This window comes from Oncorhynchus clarkii, chromosome 12 (genome assembly GCF_045791955.1).
Source record: "Oncorhynchus clarkii lewisi isolate Uvic-CL-2024 chromosome 12, UVic_Ocla_1.0, whole genome shotgun sequence".
Lineage (NCBI taxonomy): Eukaryota > Metazoa > Chordata > Actinopteri > Salmoniformes > Salmonidae > Oncorhynchus > Oncorhynchus clarkii.
Window position 1 is genome coordinate 37,506,374 of NC_092158.1, and position 25,495 is coordinate 37,531,868.

General features: G+C 41.0%; 1 protein-coding gene across 1 annotated transcript in view; it reads left to right on the top strand.

The window, feature by feature from the left end:
* LOC139423136 (G protein-coupled receptor kinase 6-like) overlaps positions 1–25,495 on the top strand; it is a 60,591-nt gene that overhangs the window by 24,373 nt on the left and 10,723 nt on the right. The window contains exons 4-13 of the mRNA XM_071174822.1: positions 2,688–2,765; positions 3,085–3,191; positions 3,820–3,912; positions 5,534–5,597; positions 5,972–6,112; positions 8,491–8,681; positions 9,121–9,158; positions 9,874–9,963; positions 10,977–11,185; positions 12,268–12,405. Of these exons, the coding sequence (XP_071030923.1) occupies positions 2,688–2,765; positions 3,085–3,191; positions 3,820–3,912; positions 5,534–5,597; positions 5,972–6,112; positions 8,491–8,681; positions 9,121–9,158; positions 9,874–9,963; positions 10,977–11,185; positions 12,268–12,405 (1,149 nt within the window). The remainder of the gene's footprint in view (positions 1–2,687; positions 2,766–3,084; positions 3,192–3,819; positions 3,913–5,533; positions 5,598–5,971; positions 6,113–8,490; positions 8,682–9,120; positions 9,159–9,873; positions 9,964–10,976; positions 11,186–12,267; positions 12,406–25,495) is intronic.

Genomic DNA, 25,495 nt, shown 5'->3' on the forward strand with positions numbered 1-25,495 from the left:
TTACGAATTAGCCTCTGTCTGTACGCCTATAGAGTATCACAGTATGTCATAATACCCATAAAACCTAGCGGTCAAACAAGGAAATGGTTCCAATTGTTTTTCCACCATACATTTTTCCCATAGGGGATTTTATAAACACTTAAAATAATGGCTGTTTCATGTAGGCTTACCGTGGTGTGATGTTTTGATCTCCTAGAGAGATTTACACGGTTAAGGTGACATCAATATATTCTCCCGTATTTACCCCCAAAATTAAATGCTAATGTGGCTATCATAAAGAACTACAAATGCCATGATCTGGATGAGACTGCCATTGAGGCAGGATTAACTATCTCATTTGAGCTATATATAATAATGAATAAATGGTCTATATTTCTTTAAATGGACAATTCTTTGAATTATCTTGTGCAAGTTTTAAATTGACACAATACCTGTTGGCAAAGGTATCAGCTAGATGACGTTAGCAAAGGTATCAGCTAGATGAATGCAGGAGCTTGCAGGGATTTATAGCCATGCATGATGTCTACTTTGACGCTAATTAGCATTTTTGAATCGGAGTAAATAGAGCCGAATGTATTGATAAAAGTCACTTTGTCCGAGAGAGATTTACATGGTTATCAAAACGTCATGCCAGGGTAGGCCTACGAAACACTGCCCTTTATTTTAAGTTTTTATAAAATACCATGTGGGAAAAATGAATGGTGGAACAACAATTGGAACCATTTCACTCTTTGACCGCTAGTTTTTATGGATATTTGGTATTTTGGTATTTATTAGGATCCACATTAGCCGCTGTAAACGCATCAGCTACTATTACTGTGGTTCCACATGAAACATGACATAATGCATTAGCCAAGGACTGAAATACATACATTTAAAAATGCCACACACAGCCGACATTCCAGAACGTACACACAATATCTAGGTCTAGTACATAGTACAGTGTAAATACAATACAGGTTATTTAAAATAGCTGTGTCTCTTCACAGTTCCCTTTGTGCAGTAAGGTGTTTTTTAAACAGTTTTTCTTTTGTTTTTTTTTGTTGCTAGTTACCTGTTGTGGCAGAGAGTTCCATGTATTCATGGCTCTATTTTAATACTGTGTGTTTCCCAGCCTCTGTTCAATATTATGACACCTCCCCTGTGGGGCTCTATATATGTACAGTAGTACAAAGACAAGTACAAAGAAATGTATATCTGTGTCAGAACTAAAATGTAGAATGGGAACATGGTACCGACATATCTTTCTCTCGGTCTCTCTAGGGTTAGGCCTAAGCTTCTCTTCCTTTTTATATATACATTTGTTTAAATATTCAAATCATACAGTGAACGTCTAGGCCTATAGGAATGACATGATGCATTTAGCTCTCATCTCTGACTGCTGATCTGTGAAGTGGACAAATATTGTTTTTGAAAAGTAGAAACCAATAAAACAATATGCTAAAATTTTTTGATTATGCTATACAACGAATAGTTTTTTCTTTCATTTGTTTTATAGGCAGTTAAGAACACATACTTGGCCAATATTGCTTGTTGATTGATGGCGCTGCTCGGTCGGAAGGTTTCTTTATCTCTCTTTCTACTCTTGGATATGAACGGGTCTCTCGAATCCGAACCGGCACTGGTCTGTTTGGGTCTGTTTTTCCACAGGCCTTTTCCAAATGGGTCTGATTGTCCTTGGGTCCATTTGAACAGGTCTCTGTTTTCCTTTTTTAAATTTGTATTTATATCTGGTTGGGTGGGAAAGCCATGAAACCATTTCGGACAGATCCAACTTACGCACACACACACTCAGTTATGAGCCACCCACTTTATCTCCTTCCCTCTAACACATTATTACTCACACACGCTAATATTGATATGAGGAAGTGTCCTTGTAGCTAGATCCTCTCTGGTTGATTTAACAAACGCAAAAGCCAAGTAGAAAAAGGCTCAATGGGATGATAGCTAGTAGCATAATGAAGATAGTCAATGGCAGTAAAATGATGAATAGGTGGCTGACTTTATGAATTAAGAGAGAGCAGACAGTCATAACAGCTTTTATCAAGCAGTCTTCTCAAACTTTGTAAGTAGTGATCATGTCCTTTTACTGCACTGTCTCCTTCCTGCCTCGCACAGAGCCTGGGCTACATGAGAAGGAGCAAATGAGATTTGAACCTTCTCAACTGTCATTAACCATTATGGACAAGTTGTGCTGAGAGTCCATCGGAAGCACTTTAGAGTGAGGCTCTTAGCTTACTGTAAGTCATGCTGCTGGATGGCTGGATGATGGCATGGCACATGGGCTTGATGCTTTTGTACTTAGCAGGATTCAGGAATCAACAACACAGAGATAAATATTAAAATAAAAATTATTTTGGGAGTGGGACCCAGGCATTGTGGCTCTGTAGAACTGTGCCTTAGTGAAGAGATGTACTACTTACAGTAGGACTGGGTTGTGTTCAGTATTCATATTAAACTTGTTTAATGAACATACTCAGGTACTATTTCTTCCGTTTCAAATGGTGTTCTACGGCTGCGTGCCTATTGAACACCCCTGTGGTTGCAGTGATGTGGTAATTTGGTACCATCAGAGGTTGTACAGAAAGTACTAGATTGTAGGCTACTGTTATGTGGAAATAGTAGAACTGACCTGTTAGAGCAGGTGTATGTTGAATGATGTATGTTACTGTTTCTTCCCCCCACAGGCAGAGTATGAGGTCAGTCCAGATGAGAAGAGGAGGGACTGTGCTCAGGAGCTCCTAGACAAGTACTTCAGCCCAAAGGTACAGTAGAAGAACCCCTATTTTCAGCCAATGAGTGATTTGATGTCAACTATTCAATAATGGTGACGTGTGGTTTCCCGGACCCAGATTAAAATCAAATCAAATCAAATGTTATTTGTCACATACACATGGTTAGCAGATGTTAATGCGAGTGTTGCGAAATGCTTGTTTGATTAAAACTATTCACGGTCTAAAAATCTATTTCAATTAAGATACTCCATCGAGCATGCTTTTTAATTCAGGAGAGGGCTTAATCTGGGCCTATGATGTCATATATATATATGAAATTCACGCTGTATTGTGTTCCATCCCCCTGTAGTCAGAGGATCATGTCCCCGAGTTGGGGGAGGAAATGATGGGTCAGTTTACAGAGAGACTGGAGCAGGAGCAGGAGCCCTGTAAAGAACTCTTCAACGAGTGCACCAAGTGAGTCTGTTAACACAGAAACCCAGTCACAGAGAATAAACTAACATCAATACTTACTTAGCATATGGGATATATTCAAGATTGGAAAAGGTAGATTTTTTTGTTGTTTATCATCACACCATTATTCAACGAAGGAAGTCTGTTAAGAATAAAGGGTCATTTTCAGTGATAAAATATGCCAAGAGGTTTTCCTTTAAATTGTCTCCTACATTGTGCAACATCCTGTGAAAGGTTGTTCACACTTGTTGTATGGGCATGTCAACAGCATTGAGTGTATGTGGCGGCTGATGAAAATAGTTCTAATCAATCAACCGTAGCAACTTCAATCACCCGCCATTCCATTCAGCAACATTTATATTCTAGAACATTCTCATAACATGAACAGACTCTTTGTCATTCCTCCATCTGGTTTGGGGTAATGAATGTTTAGATGTGAACTGATGTTTGGGAATGGTAGACAGAGAGATGGGCCCATGGCAGCATGGTACATGTGTAGGGCCTGGAGATTTTCCTGGCCATGTGACCTGACCAGAAAAACTCAAGGCCTTAGGGAGGGACCAGAGTATTTCCTGTTTAGGTCATGTAGTGGGCTGTATGTGTTCTGACTGTGTTCTGTCCTCTGTTGTAGACTGATCCATGACTACCTGAGTGTGGCTCCTTTCGCAGACTACCTCGACAGCATGTACTATAACCGATTCCTGCAGTGGAAGTGGCTGGAGAGGTATGGTAGCCTACTAGTTGAAATCAAAGTAAAAATGACAAATACTCACACACCCTTTTGCTGTTTCCCACACTTATGAGCACACACACACACACACACTCTTATCAGCCTGAGAACCTCACCTCAACACAGCACAAGTGATTACATGTTACGGTAACTTCACACCGCTCCATAGTATCCTCCTAGTCACGTGTACTCAACTCTCAATGGGGCTGTGTTTTTGATATGCTCTGCTGTTAATTCTCTAATATTGATGGGATTTATATATATATTAGCGGCTCTCAAGGTTTCCTCCTATCTAGAGTTATTCTTATCAACTGTTCCTCAACTTGGTCTCATGGGTTTTTAGGCCAGTTTACCATTAAGAGCTTTGTGACAAAAGTATTTGTTAAAAGCTCTACACAACGCACATACAATGTTATGAAGCGATTGATAGTGTTCAGGATAGTGGTATTGTGATGTACTGTATAACCTACACTTTTGGTTTCGTTTACATTCGTACTCATACTTCAAATCAAGCTTTATTTATACAGCACATTTCAGGCATGGAATGATTAACAATGTGCTTCACAGGAAAAAAACTCAACTGAAATATTTACTACATAATTAACCTAAGAGGATGAAAAGCAAAAGAATAACAATAGAGACTGAAAAACTAAAAAGCACCCTAATGCAAAAGCAAAGCTATCTTTTAAGATCTCATATAAATATAACTACAGTTTCGGCCACCCTCGGGTTCTCTGGCAGGCTATTCCAGATGCTGGGGGCGTAATAACTAAAGGCTTCCTTTCCCTGCCTCGTGGTCCTAGGCTTTGTGATAGTTAAAGTGCCAGAGGACCTGAGAGACCTACTGGGCACATAACTTAAACTCATGTCTGACATGTATTGGGGTGGACAATCATGGATTGATTTTAAAAACCAATAGAAGAATCTTAATGTATTCTAAAACTCACAGGCAGCCAGTGCAGACACCTTAAAACTGGTGTAATACGTTCTCTCCGTCTGGTCCTATATGGGCCATTTAAAGACCTTTAGCCCAGCAGGCCTATCATACATGGAATGGTCTCTATATTTATTTACATTTGCAAACAGAACATGTCTCCACTCATCAGCCTAGCAGAGCGGCAAGGCTTGTGCAATGCCCTTCCCATAATAGTCATAGATTAAGTTTACCCACACACTTTCATCACTTTGGCTGTTTCGTAAATGGCACCTTTAGTGCACTACTTTTGACCAGGGCCCATAGAGTTCTGGTCAAAAGTAGTGCACTATGTAGGGAATAGAGTGCCATTTGGGATGTATCATTTGACTCACAGTAAATATGCCAACACTTGTTAAGGGCCTTAAGAAAGTTGTCTCATCTTGTCTTTGGTGCTGGGCCAAACTCAAGTCTTTCTCTACAAGATAAAACAGAACATTTGACAGAATAGTATTTTTAAAGCAAAAACATTGTTAAAGTGTAATGGTCAAGCCGTTTACTTACAAAGTCAGATGTGTATGTTCCTGTGCATTGCTGCTGTACAGTCAGTGTATGTCCATGAAGTTGAGCAAATTTCCCCCACATTGGACAATAAAGTTGTTGTTTTCTATTGTATTGACCCTCTTCTTTGTATCCTCATAGGCAGCCAGTCACCAAGAATACATTCCGACAGTACAGGGTATTAGGAAAGGGAGGCTTTGGTGAGGTAAGGACTCTCTCTGTTTCTCTCTTTAACTAAAGCATACTTTCATTTAGAATGAGATTATAGAAGTGAAGTTAGTCTACAGTCAGTCTCTTCATCAAAGTTAGTCTCTTCATCAACTTGTAAATTATCAACAAGGTCCAACAAGGATCTCAGTCTGGATGTAATTTGATGGGCCTATAAAATTATAAACTGTGTGTTTGGGAAATAACTGCCATTTAACTGGTGTCATCTTGTGGTGTGAAATGGGTCATGCCACCATTACATTGTATTTACTGGGTCAAAGAGTAGACATTGCAATGGGGTGTTCATCACTTTTCTCTTGACCCTCACCCTCCTCCTCTCCCTTTCTCTCTCTCATCCACTTCTCTCATCAGGTGTGTGCTTGCCAGGTGCGAGCCACAGGAAAGATGTATGCGTGTAAGAAGTTGGAGAAGAAGAGGATTAAGAAGAGGAAAGGAGAGTCCATGGCCTTGAACGAGAAGCAGATTTTAGAGAAAGTCAACAGTAGGTTTGTAGTAAGTATTCGAGCTACCTATTAACCCCCTACCATTTGTCACATGCACTGTATGTAGGGTTGTGCGATATCAAAATAATTTGAATATATGTTTTAGCGCAATGTTCCAAATGCCTTTATTGCAAGTCTCTAGGTTTTTTATTTGGTCTTGTCTCATTCGCTCCTTCTGTGCTGTGTGCACCTTCCCACTCGCACACAGACACCAAGCCCCGCCCTTTGCCACTCACAGCAACAAAGATAAAATATCACTTCTTCCTGTCTGAAAACAAACAGTTTCAACTCGCTATTTGCATTTGAGGTTTGGTCGATTTTCCCTTCTAACGATACCCTTTTTATGTCTCAACTTCCAAAATGTAGAATGGAGTAGACCCTACTAAAACGGGAGTTATCAATGAACATGATTGTGGAAAATGAATGCTCAGTTTCTGCAGTACCGTAAGCAGCATTTTAGCTACATACTATAATGTGCTAGCTCTCTAGTCTGTGTTTTATAAATGTGCAATGAGCATAAAAATAAGCATTTATATAAGGAATTGGCAACTGTTCTCATTCTGAGAAGTAAGCATGTTATCCAGGTTGGCCACTTGATTTCAACATCTAAACAAAGTGAACAGGCTGTTGTTCAAACAGTTGGAGACGGACAGGAGCGTGTGTTCATAATAGTTCAGCTGTTCTACCTTGTTAGCGAGCATATAGATCCAAGTTGGCTAGACTTGAAATACAAAGATTAGCTAGCTACTCACTAGAGATTATTTGAGATCTGTGTTCATTTTCTATAATGCCTGCTACAAGTAGTTGGTCATTATTAGTGGATGTGCATGGTTCTGGTTAAATTTGTAACAAAAATAGCATTTTCATCGACAGACATGAAAGCCAGATCAGTGATTATTGCAACAAAAAAAAGCATGTTAAACTATACCGAACAAGAATATACCCCCTGGGGAGCCAGGCTCAGCCAATCATAATTAGTTTTTCCCCACAAAAGGGCTTTATTACAGACAGCAATACTCCTCAGTTTCATCAGTTGTCCAGGTGGCTGGTCTGACGATCCCGCAGGTGAAGAAGCAGGATATGGAAATCATGGGCTGGCATGGGAAAACGTGGTATGTGGTTGTGAGGCCTGTTGGACGTACTGCAAAATTCTCTAAAATGACATTGGTGGCGACTTATGGTAGAGAAATTAACATTAAATTATCAGGCAACAACTCTGGTGGACATTCCTGCAGTCAGCATGCCAATTGCACACTCTCAAAACTTGAGACATCTGTGGTATTGTGTTATGTGATAAAACTGCACATTTTAGAGTGGCATTTTATTGTCCCCATCACAAGGTGCACCTGTGTAATGATCATGCTGTTTAATTAACTTCTTGAAATGCTACACCTGTCAAGTGGATGGATTACCTTGGCAAAAGAGAAATGCTCACTAACAGGGATGTAAACACATTTTTGCACAACATTTGAGAGAAATAAGCTTTTTTTGTGTGGATGGAAAATTTCAGGGATCTTTTATTTCAGCTCATAAAGCATGGGACCAACACTTTACATGTTGCGTTTATATTTTTGTTCAGTATATTTTGATAAAATAATGTAATTATTAGTAGGTCTTGTTTGTGGAAGGCTTATATTTAGCCTTGGTATAATTTTTCAAGCCCTGATTTAGATTACATTATGTTATTCCTAACTGTTTGAAATGCAGTGTATTGACCTTAATTTGTCCTTATTTAGAGAAAAGATGAACAAAATAGATCGAGTCGCTCATAAGTTAAAAAAAATAAAAAATGAGCTAAAAGTCCTATTTGTATGTACAGTATATGTAATATCTTTAATGTATACAGTACATGATCTACATTCATATATTATGCTGCACCACTTACTCATATTTCGACCAAAGATGTCAAGATGTCTGAACTCATCGAATTCAACTGTTGACCGCAACATAAACACTTTTGACCAGTTGAGTCTAGATGGCTCTTCCAGACGACTGTGTGATAGCTCGTAATAATAATAAAAACAACACTAGTAATTAAAAGATAACATCAGGGTTTGGTTCAGTGGGGTTTGTTTTCATTTCAAGTGACCCCACACAATCCATTTTAGACTTATTTTATTTGGACATCCATCAGTCAGTGATCCAATGTTCTGGCCAAAAGTGGACTTAGATGTTCATTCTGTTTCCCACACACTCCTCTCCTTCTCTTAACTCATAGCTTCAAACTGGTCTCTAAGCCCAGGGTCGTATTCATTAGGGCACACCATAACAGAATGTAGCGAAAACAAGCGCTTATTGTACAAGTTCAGGTAGTCCCTCCCTGTTTAAGTCTGTTTTCTTTTGTTTGGTGCCTAATGAATATGACCGTGTTGTCTGTCTCTCATGGAGGTGAGTCTAGCGTACGCCTATGAGACGAAGGATGCTCTGTGTCTGGTGCTCACCCTGATGAACGGAGGAGACCTCAAGTTCCACATCTACCACATGGGAGACGCCGGCTTCGAGGAGAATAGGGCTGTGTTCTACTCTGCCGAGCTGGCCTGTGGCCTTGAGGACCTGCACAGAGAGAGGATCGTATACAGGTCAGGCTGCACACACAGTCTCTCACTCACTCACTCACACACACACACACACACACACACACACGAGGCTGTTCTAGGGGAATGGTTTAGCGGGTACTCAGCTTTCTGCTTACAAGGCTGCAGGAACTTTATGGAGCATATTTAGTGTTTACACAAGTATCAGCTTACAAGGGAGGATGGAGAGAAAGAGAGAGAGCGCTTCATGTTTTCAAAAGGGAGAGAGAGAGATGGAGAATGATGGCTAGCAAGATGTAGATTGAAAGAAAGGGGGGAGAGGGAGAACAATAAGTAGTAAGATGTAGAGAGAAACAAAGAGAGAAGGAGCGATGGAGAGCTTGTCAAAGTTTTGTAAATCTCCCTCAGCTGCTCACAATGCTGTTGGAGGCGATAAAAGTTAGTTCTTAGTTTCATAACTCCTGGTATTTATCTCTTCTTCCAGGGACCTGAAGCCTGAGAACATACTATTGGACGACCATGGTGAGTAGAGATAGCAATAATATGAATGCCCACTTGTATACAAGTAAATAAATATTCTAATGGACCAACCCTGGTCTTGGAGACCAACCATGGTCCTGGAACAATAGCCTGCATACCTTGTTGTTCCAGCTGAGCACTACTTTAAAATAATTGATTCAACTAATCAAGGTCTTGATGATTAATTGATTAATAGATCCGGTGTGTTAGTGATGGGCTGGAACAAAAGCCTGCACACACACTGTAGCTCTCTGTAACCAGACCTTACTGCTTGTGTGAGCCAACGCTGCCATTCTGTTATTCACCAATAGAGGGAGCAGATTGTCTATGAAAAGACTTGTCTCAAGATAGGGGCTCCTGCTTTCTCAAGGTTGTCAGTGAAGCCTGCTACCACTGAACGGTGCTCTTTAGCAAAACAAAATAGATAAGGTTTCCACAGTACATGGCTTTCATGAGATCTGCTTTGACCAAAGGAAGCCCTCTATTGATATACATAGTCTCTTGTCCAGACTCCAGACTGGAGATAGCCTGTCAAATGACATCGGATTGAAGGGTATGCTAAGTAATACTGTATGTGTCTTGTTGTGTCGTGATTGGCCGTACCCGGGGATCTCCATTGGTATGCATCGTCTGTGGGATAGCATGTCATTTGACATAAGGTTAACTGTTCCAGCATTAGGCAGTGTACTGTAACACAGTGTGTGTTGTGTTCCTTTAGGCCATATCCGGATATCAGACCTGGGCTTGGCTGTCCATGTGCCCGAGGGAGAGACTATCAAGGGTCGGGTTGGCACCGTTGGGTACATGGGTAAGTACATTCAACAACATTCAACAAAAGATATTCAACATATTGTTTTCTTATACTGTTCCTGTACTGTATAATGAACAGCACCAATATACACGGAACAAAAAAACTCAACATGTAAAGTGTTGGTCCCATGTTTCATGAGCTGAAATAAAAAATCCCCAAAATGTTCCATACGCACAAAAAGCTTATTTCTCTCAAATGTTGTGCAAATTTCTTTACATCCCTGTTATTGAGCATTTCTCGTTTGCCAAGATAATCCATCCACCTGACAGGTGTGGCATATCAAGAAGCTTATCAAACAGCATGATCGTTACACAGATGCACCTTGTGCTGTGGACAATAAAAGGCCATTCTAAAATGTGCAGTTTTGTCACAGAACACAATGCCACAGATGTCTCAAATGTTGAGGGAGAGTGCAATTGGCATGCTGATTGCAGGAATGTCCACCAGAGCTGTTGCTACCATAAGCTGCCTCCAATCTCGTTTTAGAGAATTTGGCAGTACGTCCAACAGGCCTCACAACCGCAGACAACGTATAACCACGCTAGACCTTGATCTCCACATCCGGCTTCTTCACCTGCGGGATCGTCTGAGGGGTGCTGAGGTTGTGCTGAGGAGTATTTCTGTCTGTAGTAAAGCCCTTTTGTGGGAAAAAACGTATTCTGATTGGCTGGGCCTGGTTCCCCAGTGGTAGGGCCTGAATGCCAAGTGGGTGGGCCTTTACCCTCTTATCCCCACCCATGACTCCCCCCCTGCCCAGTCATGTGAAATCCATAGATTAGGGCCTAATGGTATTTATTTAAATTGACTGATTTCCTTATATGAGCTGTAACTCAGTAAAATCTTTGAAATTGTTGCGTGTTGTATTTATATTTTTGTTCAGTATAAATGAACAACGACATTCATAAAGTCATAAGTACTACGTAAATGCTTCTAAAATTATTTGTAATCATGTGTCTGTTTGTGTGCGCATACGTATGTATGCTTGCCTGTCATCCTAATGTGTGTGTCAGCTCCGGAGGTGGTTAAGAATGAGCGCTACACATTCAGCCCAGACTGGTGGGCGCTGGGCTGTCTGCTGTATGAGATGATCGAGGGCCAGTCTCCCTTCCAGCAGCGCAAGAAGAAGATTAAACGTGAGGACGTGGAGAGGCTGGTCAGAGACGTGGAGGAGGAGTACTCAGACAAGTTCTCAGAGGACACCAAGTCCCTCTGCAAAATGGTACCGGACATATTATCAACAACATGAGATCATGCTTTGTCTGTTGGCACAGGCATTTGCATATCAAAATATATCTTTATAGTAGTGACTTTTATTTGTGAAGGCAGCGTCATGTTTAAAAAACATTTGCATTCGTGACGTACGTGGATAAAGGACGCTTTTATTCAGTTTTTTTACGACTTCTAATATAAGCACAGAAGGTTGTCTTTGATGATTTGAAAACGAACTCCAAACACATAGTCCCAGTCAGTATCCACATAATAATAAGGAATTTTCCTCGACCATGCCCATAAATTGGGGAAAACCAACATTCTTTCCTATTGACCCTCATTGTAAGAGACAACTTCGTCGTCGATGTTATACAGAAACAACAAAATATGCCGAGAAGCTGCTGTGTTGTTCAAATGTACATGTAGCCAGGTCAAAAATCCCAACCCACAGTTTGCAATGCTCCCATGTAAGGAAATAGAGCCTGCGAGAAGAGCCCTGTGGCTTGAGGCTATTCGGTGTGGTAAATGTGGGGATGCGTAGGCTACACGTAGCTATGTGTGTGTGGAAAACATTTAATCACAGGTAAGACATTTAACTTGTACAGCCCGTTTGTAACTCCACTCACTACTTGTAGCTGTATAGTCCGTTTGTTTGTGTTGTTGGTCTTGGCTAGCCTAATGTTCCGGTCGGTAGCTAACTAGCACTCACGCTCAAGTGGCTGCTAGCATCGTCATGAAAAGGGGCATGAGGGAAGCGGTACAATATTACGTTTTTCTAAGTAGGGAGAATGCTAGGGAGCAGGCAATGTTGAATCTTTAGACACACTTTTCTTTAAATGTAGTTTTGTAATGAACTAAAACAAGCAGACAAGAAAATTGCTTTGAAAATGTCAAGTTTTTGCTGTGAGCCAATGGGGTAACTTAGGTAACCACATGTTGTTTTCCCCACAGATGGGCATGGTCGCAACATGTTTATCTATTGCCGACTGGGTCTATACAGCAGATCAGTCAATCATTCATCAATTTAACAGCATAACATATTTACTTTGTTGCCTAGTAACACTGCTATCTCTCACTCTTGTCTTCGCCCAGCTGCTGGCCAAAGAGCCCAGTGAGAGGCTGGGCTGCCAGGGGGAGGGTGCTACGGAGGTGAAGGCCCACCACATCTTCCGATCCATCAACTTTAAAAGGCTGAAGGCTGGCAGGCTGAAGGCCCCCTTCACCCCTGATGTAAGGAAACACACTGTGGTCCAATCTGTTCACTGTACAGACGTCATCCTTCATAATGCATAATTTAGATTTCAAGTGGCACATGTAGTGATGTTGTCATGACATGAAACATCTAGCCTTTTTGTCTTTATATGGTAGTCGTCTTGGTTAGAATGAATGAGCTGCCTCCACTTGATGTGACTGCGTGTGTGCACGCATGTGTTTAGTGCATTAAAAAGTAGGATTGAAATAGATGTAATTCGGTCATTGATCTATACAAAATACTCCATAATGTCAAAGGGATACTTGAGGATTTTTACAATGAGGCCCTTTATCTACTTCCCCAGAGTCAGATGAACTTGTGGATACCATTTTTAAGTCTGCTAGCCGATACCCATCGTCTTCCAGTCATTGCTCTAATGCTACTTAGCATTGGCTCGCAAAACTACCTTTAACTTCCTTCATACTGGACACAGACACACAAAAATTGTATCCACGAGTTGGGGAAGTAGATAATAGCCTCATTGAGAAAATCCCAAGGTATCCCTTACAAATTAAATAACTCTGTCTGCCATACATACAACATCTGTAAGGTCCCGCATGACCCCAAGTCACTTTGGATAAAAGCGGTTACTAAATGGCATATGCATTCGGAAAGTATTCAGACCCCTTCCCTTTTTTCACATTTTGTTATTTTACAAATGGATAAAATATATATTTTGCCTCAATCTACATACAAAAACTGCTTTAAAAAAAAATTTGTGCACATTTATAAAATAATCTGAAATCAGAACCTTTACTTAGTACTTTGTTGAAGCACCTTTGGCAGCGATTACAGCCTCGAGTCTTCTTGGATATGACACTACCTTATTTACATAAGTATTCAGGCCCTTTGCTATGAGACTCAAAACGTAGCACACACCATAAGGTCCCACAGTTAACAGTGCATGTCAGAGCAAAAACCAAGCCATGAGGTCTGTTAGGTTCTAATTCTAAGAGTAAAACACTCAACGGACATTATGAAAGCTTAACCAAGTTTATTCTGCCCAGTGGGTCAATATAGCTGCATTCAGACAAAACATGTTTCCACCACCACAAGTATATATACTCCAATTTAGGCACTCCTCCTCTCCAATCCGTACATCTATTATGGTTCGACAGGAAGACAAAGTAATAGGGTAATAAACCATAATTTCTCCCTTAAGGGGATCTGACCTGACCTCAACCCCTCATTTGCCTAATCCACAGATGACCACCTGTTTCCCCTATAGCAATCCTGTGTCTTCCTGTCCACCCAACGCCATCAGGCTCCTAGAGATAACTATTCACTTCTGATGTAAAAACCCTCTAAACCTCAGCACTCCATCAGTGACATGAATAAGTATATTCTCAGAACCCAACAGGTCGAAGAAATTGTCTGTTGCGCTTCAAGACCGGATTGTGTCGCGGCACAGAGCTGGGGAAGGGTACCAAAAACATTATGCAGCATTGAAGGTACCCATGAACAGAGTGGCCTACATAATTCTTAAATGGAAGAAGTTTGAAACCACCAAGACTTCCTAGAGCTGAGCTATCGGGGGAGAAGGCCTTGGTCAGGGAGGTGACCAAGAACCCGATGGTGACTCTGACAGAGCTCCAGTGGAGATCTCTGTGGAGATAGGAGAACCTTCCAGAAGGACAACCATCTCTGCAGCACTCCACCATTCAGGCCTTAATAGTAGAGTGGCCAGACGGAAGCTACTCCTCAGTAAATGGCACATTGACAGCCCAATTTGAGTTTGCCAAAAGGCACCTAAAGGACTCTCAGACCATGATAAACAAGATTCTCTGGTCTGATGAATCCAAGATTTCCGGGTTTGGCTGTTGTAGGCTGTCATTGTAAATAATAATTTGTTCTTCACTGACTTGCTTAGTTAAATAAAGGTTGAATAAAATAAGAAATGTAACTATTTGGCCTGAATGCCAAGTGTCACGTCTGTAGGGAACATGGCACCATCCCTACGGTGAAGCATGGTGGTGGCAGCATCATGTTGTGGGGATGTTTTTCAGCGGCAGGGACTGGGAGACTAGTCAGGAATGAAGCAAAGATGAACAGAGCGAAGTAGAGAGATCCTTGATGGAAACCTGCTCCAGAGCGCTCAGGATCTTAGACTGGAGCAACGGTTCACCTTCCAACAGGACAATGACTCTAAGCACACAGCCAAGACAACGCAGGAGTGGCTTTGGGACAAGTCTCTGAATGTCCTTCAGTGGCCCAGCCAGAGCCCGGACGTGAACCCGATCTAACATTTCTGGAGAGACCTGAAAATAGCTGTGCAGTGATGCTCCCCATCCAACCTGACAGAGCTTGAGTGGCTCTGCAGAGAAGAATGGGAGAAACTCTCCAAATACATGTATGCCAAGCTTGTAGTGTCATACCCAAGAAGACAAGAGACTGTAATCGCTGCCAAGGTGCTTCAACAAAGTACTGAGTAAAGGGTTTGAATATTTATGTAAATGTAAAAATCAGTTTTAAAAAATATATACATTTCCAAAAATTTCCAAAAAACAGTTTTTGCTTTGTCGAAATGGGGTATTTTGTGTAGATCGATGAGGGGGGAAATTATTTAATCAATTGTAGAATAAGGCTATAACAAAATGTGGAAAAAGTCAAAGGGTCTGAATACTTTCCGAATGCATTTCAAGCACAGACTAAACTACAAAGACCAGAGAGCTTTTCAGAAGCCTCATAAAGGGCAGTGATTGGTAGATCAAATCAGTCATTGAATATCTCTTTAAAGGAAGCTATTTCTATCTCGGTAACAATTAAGGTCCTTACTGTTTATTAATTTATTTTTTAAATGGTTAAAAAGAGACACAAATAGCTTCTTAGCAAAGAGCAATTTCTCAAGCAAGAATTTTGCCAGGAGTGGCCTGATTGAGGGGCTTAATTGGCCAAGATTATGGGAGGGATATGTAATATGAAAACAAGCTGTTATTGGAAACTCTTTGTTATTGGTCTATTAATTTATACTGCCTGATGTCGCCAGGCAGGCCAAAACTCCATCCCACCAAAACAGGATTACATTTCAGGTGGTCTTTACAAACCGCTCTTCCACTAAAAGGACATTATCATTTTCACAATTTCATAACCTCATAGTGGGGAAATAAACTGACAGAGCTTGAGAAGGATGGGAGAAAATCCTCAAATACAGGTGTACAAATCTTGTAGTGTCAACCTGAAGAATGGTGACGGAGGGGGGGTGGCTGCCGTTTTACGAGCACCTAACCCATTGTGCTATTTTGTGTTTTTTTCGCATTGTTTGTAACTTATTTTGTACATAATGTTGATGCTACCTTCTCTTATGACCAAAAAGAGCTTCTGGATATCAGAACAGCGATTACTCACCTCGACCTGGTCGAAGATTTGTTTTTTAATGAGTCTGACGCGAAGAATATAATGTCTAATTTGAGAAACGGATGCCTCAAAAGTCCTGAACTGACAGCTTCATTAAATAGTACCTGCAAAACACCCGTCTCAACGTCAATGGTGAAGAGGCGACTCTGTGATGCTGGCCTTCTAGGCAGAGTTCCTCTGTCCGTGTCTGTTATTTTGCCCATCTTAATCTTTTCTTTTTATTGGCCAGTATGAGATGGCTTTTTCTTTGCAACTCTGCCTATAAGACGAGCATCCCGGAGTCGCCTCTTCACTGTTGACATTGAGACTGGTGTTTTGCGGGTACTATCCTTCTGTGAAGGGAGTAGTACACAGCGCTGTACGAGAATTTTAGTTTCTTGGCAATTTCTCGCATGCAATAGCCTTCATTTATCAGAACAAAAATAGACTGAGTTTCAGAAGAAAGACCTTGTTTCTGGCGATTTTGAGCCTGTTATCGAACCCACAAATGCTGATGCTCCAGATACTCAATTAGTTTAAAGCAGGCCAGTTTTATTGCTTCTTTAAGCAGGACAACAGTTTTCAGCGTGCTAACATAACTGCAAAAGGGTTTTTTAATGATCAATTAGCCTTTTAAAATTATAAACTTGGTTTAGCTAACACAACGTGCCATTGGAACAGAAGTGATGGTTGCTGATAATGGGCCTCTGTACGCCTATGTAGATATTCCATTAAAAATCTGCCGTTTTCAGCTACAATAGTTTACAACATTATCAACGTCTACACTGTATTTCTAAAACATTTGCTGTTATTTTAACTTCTTGGTGACGGGGGCAGTATTGAGTAACTTGGATGAATAAGGTGCCCAGAGTAAACTGCCTGCTACTCTGTCCCAAATGCTAATATATGCATATTATTAGTAGTTTTGGATAGAAAACACTCTGTTTCTAACACTGTTTCTAAAACAGTTTGAATGATGTCTGTGAGTATAACATAACTCATATGGCAGGTGAAAACCTGAGACAAATCCAACCAGGAAGTGAGAAATCTGAGGTTTGTACACTGCTCAAAAAATAAAGGGAACACTTAAACAACACAATGTAACTCCAAGTCAATCACACTTCTGTGAAATCAAACTATCCGCTTAGGAAGCAACACTGATTGACAATAAATTTCACATGCTGTTGTGCAAATGGAATAGACAACAGGTGGAAATTATAGGCAAGACACCCCCAATAAAGGAGTGGTTCTGCAGGTGGTGGCCACAGACCACTTCTCAGTTCCTATGCTTCCTGGCTGATGTTTTGGTCACTTTTGAATGCTGGCGGTGGTAGCATGAGACGGAGTCAACAACCCACACAAGTGGCTCAGGTAGTGCAGCTCATCCAGGATGGCACATCAATGCGAGCTGTGGCAAGAAGGTTTGCTGTGTCTGTCAGCGTAGTGTCCAGAGCATGGAGGCGCTACCAGGAGACAGGCCAGTACATCAGGGGACGTGGAGGAGGCCGTAGGAGGGCAACAACCCAGCAGCAGGACCGCTACCTCCACCTTTGTGCAAGGAGGAGCACTGCCAGAACCCTGCAAAATGACCTCCAGCAGGCCACAAATGTGCATGTGTCTGCTCAAACGGTCACAAACAGACCCCATGAGGGGTCTGACATCCACAGGTGGGGGTTGTGCTTACAGGGACATCATCATGTCTCGCTCCATCCACCAACGCCACGTTGCACCACAGACTGTTCAGGAGTTGGCGGATGCTTTAGTCCAGGTCTGGGAGGAGATCCCTCAGGAGACCATCCGCCACCTCATCAGGAGCATGCCCAGGTGTTGTAGGGAGGTCATACAGGCAAGTGGAGGCCACACACACTACTGAGCCTCATTTTGACTTGTTTTAAGGACATTACATCAAAGTTGGATCAGCCTGTAGTGTGGTTTTCCACTTTAATTTTGAGTGTGACTCCAAATCCAGACCTCCATGGGTTGATAAATTTGATTTCCATTGATCATTTTTGTGTGATTTTGTTGTCAGCACATTCAACTATGTAAAGAAAAAAGTATTTCATAAGAATATTTCATTCATTCAGATCTAGGATGTGTTATTTTAGTGTTCCCTTTATTTTTTTGAGCAGTGTCGTTTCATTTACTTGATTGCCTATCCAATATGCTGTGTCTATGGGGCCAAATTGCACTTCCCAAGGCTTCCAGCAGATGTCAACAGTCTTTAGAAAATTGTTTGAGGCTGCTATTGTGGAAGGGTGTCGAATAAGAGCTGTTTCAACAAGTGGACTAGGCTGAGGCCAATCAGTTGTTTACTGCGCGGTCACACGGGTGCGCCGTGCCTTCTTTTTCCTCTGTAATGAATACGCTATTGTCCGGTTGGAATATTATTGAAGATTTATTATAAAAATACCCTAAGGGTCTTGATTGCCCCTTGATTGTAAACATCGTTTGACATGTTTCTACAAACTGTAATGGAACTCTTGACTTTTTCGGGCATTGTGCCTTTGGAATAGTGAACTAAACACGCGAACAAAACGGAGGTATTTGGGCGTAATCGAACAAAAAAAATAAAAATTGTGGGAGTGCATTCCGACGAAGATCAGCAAAGGTAAGTGAAGATTTATAATGCTATTTATGACTTTTGTTGACTCCACAATTTGGCGGGTAACTGTATGGCTTGCATTCGTGGTTGAACGCTCTTCTCAGATGATTAAATATTGTGCTTTTGCGAAATCTGACACAGTGGTTGCATTAAGAACAAGTGAAAAATGAAAAACATCTTTCATTAAAGTTTATGATGAGTATTTCTGTTATTTGATGTGGCTCTCCGGATGTTTTGGAGGCATTTCTGAACATGGCGCCAATGTAAACTGAGGTTTTTGGATATAAATATGAACTTGATCTAACAAAACATACATGTATTGTGTAACATTGAGTCCTGGGAGTGTCATCTGATGAAGTCAAAGGTTAGTGATTTCTGCTTTTTGTGACACCTTTCTTTGGTTGGAAAGTGGCTGAATGCTTTATGTGACTAGTTGCTTGAAACATGTTGGTATTACAGACTCGAGCAGGGAGGTTGAAAATGTCAGTGAAGACACTTGCCAGTTGGTCAGTGCATGCTCACAGTACACGTCCTGGTAGCCCTGCGTCCTTGTGAATTTTGACCTGTACAATGGTCTTTCTCACATCGGTTGCGGAGAGCGTGATCACACAGTCTTCCGGAACAGCTGGTGCTCTCATGCATGTTTCAGTGTTATTTGCCTCGAAGCGAGCATAGAGGTAGTTTAGCTCGTCTGGTAGGCTCTTGTCACTGGGCAGCTCTCGGCTGTGCTTCCCTTTGTAGTCTAATGGTTGGTGTAGTACGATTCAATCTTAGTCCTGTATTGCCGCTTTGTTTGATGGTTCATCAGCGGGCATAGCAGGATTTCTTATAAGGTTCCGGGTTAGAACCCCCTCCTTGAAAGCGGCAGCTCTAGCCTTTAGCTCAGTGCAGATGTTGCCTGTAATCCATGGTTTCTGGTTGGGGTATGTACGTACAGGCACTGTGGGGATGACGTCATCGATGCACTTGTTGATGAAGCCAATGACATCGGAGGAATCCCGGAACATATTCCAGTCTGTGCTAGCAAAACAGCCGTGTAGATTAGCATCTGCTTCATCTGACCTTTTTTTTATTGATCTAGTCACTGCTATAATTCTTGCTTGTAAGCAGGAATCAGGAGGATAGAATTCTGGTCAGATTTGCCAAATTGCAAATGTATGTGTCACTGTGTGTGGAGCTTTGTATGCGTCTCTGTGTGTGGAGTAAAGGTGGTCCAGAGTTTGTTTTCCTTCTGGTTGCACATTTAACATGCTGATAGAAATTTGATAAGACAGATTTAAGTTTCCCTGCATTAAAGTCCCCCGCCACTAGGATCTCTGCCTCTGGGTGATCATTTTCCTGTTTACTTATGGCGGAATACAGCTCTTTGAGTGCGGTCTTAGTGCCAGGATCAGTCTGTGGTATGTAGACAGCTAGAGAAAAATACAGAAACTATAGGTAGATAGTGTGGTCTACAGCTTATCATGAGATGCTCTACCTCAGGTGAGAAAAACCTTGAGACTTCCTTAGATATTGTGCATCAGCTGTTATTTACATCGTCTTCCACCCCTTGTCTTACCAGATGCCGCTGTTCTATCCTGCCGATACAACGTATAACCAGCCAGCTGTATGTTGATAATGTTGTTGTTCAGCCATGACTCCGTGAAGCATACGATTTTGCAGTTTAATGTCCCGTTTTCCACATAGGTCATCGATTTTATTTTCCAATGATTGCACGTTTGCTAGCAGGATGGAAGGCAGTGAGGGTTTATTCAATCGCCTATGAATTCTCAGAAGGCAGCCCGCCCTCCGGACCCTTTTTCTCTGCCTTCTCTTCACGCAAATGACAGGGATCTGAGCCTGTTCCTGGGAACATCATAATGCTGGTAGTTCTGGTGAGTTACCACCACTCTAATATCCAATAGTTCTTCCCGGCTGTATGTAAGGGAATACTCTCATGAAATGGACAAAAATGAATGGGAACTTATTGGCACCGTACGAATCATATACACGATGTACAATACCACTCAAATGGACGTCGTTTCATCAAAAACTTATTGCAAATGCCAAGTGTCACACAGCAAAAATCTAAATAGATGGCGGGCGCGCTCCACTGTAATTTTCATATTGCAAATGCACATCAAGTCAAGACCAAAGGGTAAAATGTGGAGAAAAAAAAAATCAAAAACTTATCACCCTCTTAAAGTGCTTTCTGGACCATTTTTCAAAATTCTTTCGATTTTTTTTTTTAGTTGGTCAATTATACATGTATAAGAACTATATGAACATACTTTGTCATATTTCTTTTAATTGTCCATAAGACATATGTTTTGTCCATTTGCAATATGATTTCATAGGAAGTCAAAAGTCAGTGAGCCATTGCCAAATGCCATAAATGTCCAAATGCAATAGGAAAGTATTGAAAGTGCCAAATCAGGATGTTATGTCCATTTGCCATGTACGATCATAGGAAGTCGGTTTACAAACCCAAAGGTCAGTGAACCATGTCCATGTTCAACGAGATGCAGGGCATCTCGTTGAACTCGGCACAGCCGAGAGATTATGGTAATGCCATTGTAGCCTCTGTGTGTCTTTAAGCCCTTCACTGTGTCACTCCATCCTTGCTGTTTTGTGTTTGTGTGTGAGAGCTTTTCTTTGACATCTGTTGGGAGAAATGACTGATTTACAGTTCATGAGGGTTGCCTAATCACACATATGAAGTTTTTTAAAAAGATCTGACCTTTTTAACCCTTCAAAACAGCCCCTATGACCCCAATTTAAGGCACTTCCGGTTGACACAGGAAGCTGAAAGTGAACACATATCCTCTTTGGGGTAGGCTCTTACAGAATTTTGAGTTTTAAGTCTATGTTAACTGACTGATTTACAGAGGGTTGAATGAGTGTGTGTGATTTCAGAAAATCACAGAAATCTCGCAGAGCTCCGAAACCCAACCTCTTAAGTCTACCCCCTCCTTTTTCGAACATTCTGTTAAAAATCGCGCAACTTTTCAGCGTCCTGCTACTCATGCCAGGAATATAGTATATGCATATGATTAGTATGTGTGGATAGAAAACACTCAGAAGTTTCTAAAACTGGTTAAATCACGGCTGTGACTATAACAGATTGTGTGTTTCATCGAAAAGCGCAAGAAAAACTGCTCTCTGAAAGCTAAAAATAATTTCCATGCGTCACTTTCATGGGTTGTTAAAAGGGCACAAAATTCATTATGGACCTGCATGCAATTCCTACAGATTCCACACGATGTCGCCATTGTCGTCATTTTCCAGGGACTTTTTTGTTGGTAAATCCAACTAACTGGATTCAATTTCTTCCGGTCTCCGCCAGGATGTTGTGAGGTGCACATTTTCAGCCATTGATTTGAAGACGAGGAGCTATTGAATATACATCGCCCTGTAATCAATTTGATAGATTATAAACGTTTACTAATACCTAAAGTTGGATTACAAAAGTATTTCGAAGTGTTTTGTGAAAGTTTATCGTCAACTTTTTTAATTTAAAAAAATGACGCTGCGTTTTAAAACAATGTTTTTTTCTGAATTACACAGCTTCCATAGAAAGCTATTTTGGGTATATATGGACCGATTTAAACGAAAAAAAGACCCAATAGTGATGTTTATGGGGCATATAGGAGTGCCAAGAAAGAAGCTCGTCAAAGGTAATGAATGTTTTATATTTTATTTCTGCGTTTTGTGTAGTGCCGGCTACGCTAAATCTTTGTTTACGTCGCATTCAGGCATTTTGGGGTGTTGCATGCTATCAGATAATAGCTTCTCATGCTTTCGCCGAAAAGCATTTTAAAAATCTGACTTGTTGGCTAGGTTCACAACGAGTGTAGCTTTAATTCAATACCCTGCATGTGCATTTTGATGAACGTTTGAGTTTTAACGAGTACATTTAGCATTTAGCGTAGCGCATTTGCATTTCCAGGTGTCTACTTGAGACATCTGCGTCTCAAGTAGGAGCAAGAAGTTAACAGATTCGTCTGAACACGCCAAACTGGATCTAACTTTTTTTGGGGGGGAAAAACACTTTTTTTAGCATCACAAATTGTACATTGTACGATTTCTCTTAAATTACGATAGATAAATGGCTGCTTCTTTTTTTCCTGACACCGTTGGTTCATGTACTTTGATGTGAAGCAGTCAAATTAGCGCTCTATTTTCATTTGACCTTTAATCCCAGAAAAATGGCCTTAACTCAAAAAGTGTTGAGTCCTCGACGCCATATTTTTCGGGGCTAACCGCCCATTAGTCCAAACCTATGCTCACCAAGTTTTGTCTTCGAGGTCTTTTCCGTTTAGGAGAAATAGCCATGTCGTGATTGGTGATGTTTTGTACATTTGCAATAAGATTCCATTCGCCATCTGGCGGAAAAATGACCAACATTTTTAAAAAGTATAAAACGGAAACCGAAGGTCCAAGAGACTTCGTTCGATGACTTCCCGGAAGATCTGGCCCCGGTGCACGGCCTGCCGCAGTCGGCGAATTTTACAAACATTCGCGGACGTCTAGTAAGGGACCGTACATTTGCAATATAGAGTTTCTCATCGATCATACAGCAAATCTCAAAAAGCACCCTTCATGTATGTAATATGACACATTTCCTGAGCTAATAACGTAAAAAATAGTACATAAGAAAACAAAATACTGCAAAGTCTCCTAAGAGCTAGTCACGATGCTGCCGTCTCCGTCGACGCCATCAGTCTCTCCAAAGCAGTGTTATTCAAAGTCTGGGTTTGCGACAGGAGAACTGCTTTGGGGTCAGCAAAATTTCAACTACAAAAGAATATTAAGAAAACAGATTATTTTATGGGAATATATACAAACGTTTTTGAGAAAGCTAATTTAAAACATGCAATTTTATTGAGTAAATGTATTTATTTGATTCTTTTCATTTTGATAAGAGATCAAAATTATCTGAATTTAAGCTTGTTGATATAAAAATGTACAGATTTTAAGGTTGTGTCATTAGATTTTGGGTGCGGTGGGGTCGCAAGAAATGGGGTCCCCAGAAAGTAATACTGCAAAAAAACAAGGCCTAAATACAAAGCCTTATGTTAGGGGCAAATCCAACACAACACATCACTGCCTCCTTATTTTCAAGCATGACGGTGGCTGCATCATGATATGGGTATGCTTGTCGTCGGCAAAGACTAGGGAATGTTTCGGGGTAAAAATAAAATCCTAGTGGGAAACCTGTATTAGTTAACAACATAGCTCAAGCAGTAGGAAGCTGTCTCATCCATTTATATGCAGATGATAGTCTTAATAAACTCAGCTGGCCCTTCCCCGGATTTTGTGTTAAACGCTCTAAAACAAAGCTTTCTTAGTGTCCAACAAGCTTTCTCTGCCCTTAACACCTCCAAAACAAAGGTCATGTGGTTTGGTCAGAAGAATACCCTTCTCCCCACCGGTGAGATTACTACCTCTGAGGGTTTAGAGCGTGAGGTCAAATCAAATCAAATTTTATTTGTCACATACACATGGTTAGCAGATGTTAATGCGAGTGTAGCGAAATGCTTGTGCTTCTAGTTCCAACAATGCAGTAATAACCAACAAGTAATCTAGCTAACAATTCCAAAACTACTACCTTATAGACACAAGTGTAAGGGGATAAAGAATATGTACATAAAGATATATGAATGAGTGATGGTACAGAGCGACATAGCCAAGATACAGTAGATGGTATTGAGTGCAGTATATACATATGAGATGAGTATGTAAACAGTAGCATAGTTAAAGTGGCTAGTGATACATGTATTACATAAAGATGCAGTAGATGATATAGAGTACAGTATATAAATATACATATGAGATGAATAATGTAGGGTATGTAAACATATTAGGTAGCAGTGTTAAAGTGGCATATAGTGATATATTTTACATCATTTCCCATCAATTCCCATTATTAAAGTGGCTGGAGTTGAGTCAGTGTGTTGGCAGCAGCCACTCAATGTTAGTGGTGGCTGTTTAACAGTCTGATGGCCTTGAGATAGAAGCTGTTTTTCACCTCATACAGGTACTTGGGACTATTGCTAGACGGTATACTGTCCTTTTCTCAGCACATATCAAAGCTTAAAACTAGGTTTGGTTTCCTCTATCGTAATCGCTCCTCTTTCAACCCAGCGGCCAAACTAACCCTGATTCAGATGACCATCCTACCCATGCTAGATTATGGAGACGTAATATATAGATCGGCAGGTAAGGGTGCTCTCGAGCGGCTAGATGTTCTTTACTATTCGGCCATCAGATTTGCCACCAATGCTTCTATACTACTCTGTAAACTGGTCATCTCTGTATACCTGTCGCAAGACCCACTGGTTGATGCGTATTTATAAAAACCATATTAGGCCTCACTCCCCCCAATCTGAGATATCTACTGCAGCCCTCATCCTCCACATACAACACCCGTTCTGCCAGTCACGTTCTGTTAAAGGTCCCCAAAGTACACGCATCCCTGGACCACTCTTCTTTTCAGTTCGCTGCAGCTAACGACTGGAAAGAGCTGCAAAAAACACTCAAACTGGACCGCTTTCATCTACATCTTTTCATTCGAAGACTCAATCATGGACAACTCTTACTGACCGTTGTGGCTGCTTCGCGTGATGTATTGTTGTCTCTACGTTCTTTCCCTTTGTGCTGTTGTCTGTACCCAATGTTTGTACCATGTTTTGTGCTGCTACCGTGTTGTGCTGCTGCCGTGTTGTTGTTGTCATGTGTTGCTAACATGCTGTGTTTTCATGTGTTGCTGCCATGCTATGTTGTCGTCTTAGGTCTCTCTTTATGTAGTGTTGTGGTGTTTCTCTTGTCGTGATGTGTTTTTGTCCTATATCTGTATTTAATATTTTTAATCCCAGCCCCCGTCCCCACAGGAGACCTTTTGCCTTTTGGTAGGCCGTCATTGTAAATAAGAATTTGTTCTTAACAGACTTGCCTAGTTAAATAAAGTTTTTTTTAAAAACAGCTTTATTCCAGACACTGGGAGAGAAATTCACATTTCAGTGGGAGAATAACCTACAACACAAGACCAACTCTGCACTGAAGTTATTTACCAATAAGACTCTGAATGTTCCTGAGTGGCTAAGTTAGTTTTGACTTAAATAGCTTGAAAATAGCTGTCTAGCCATGACCCC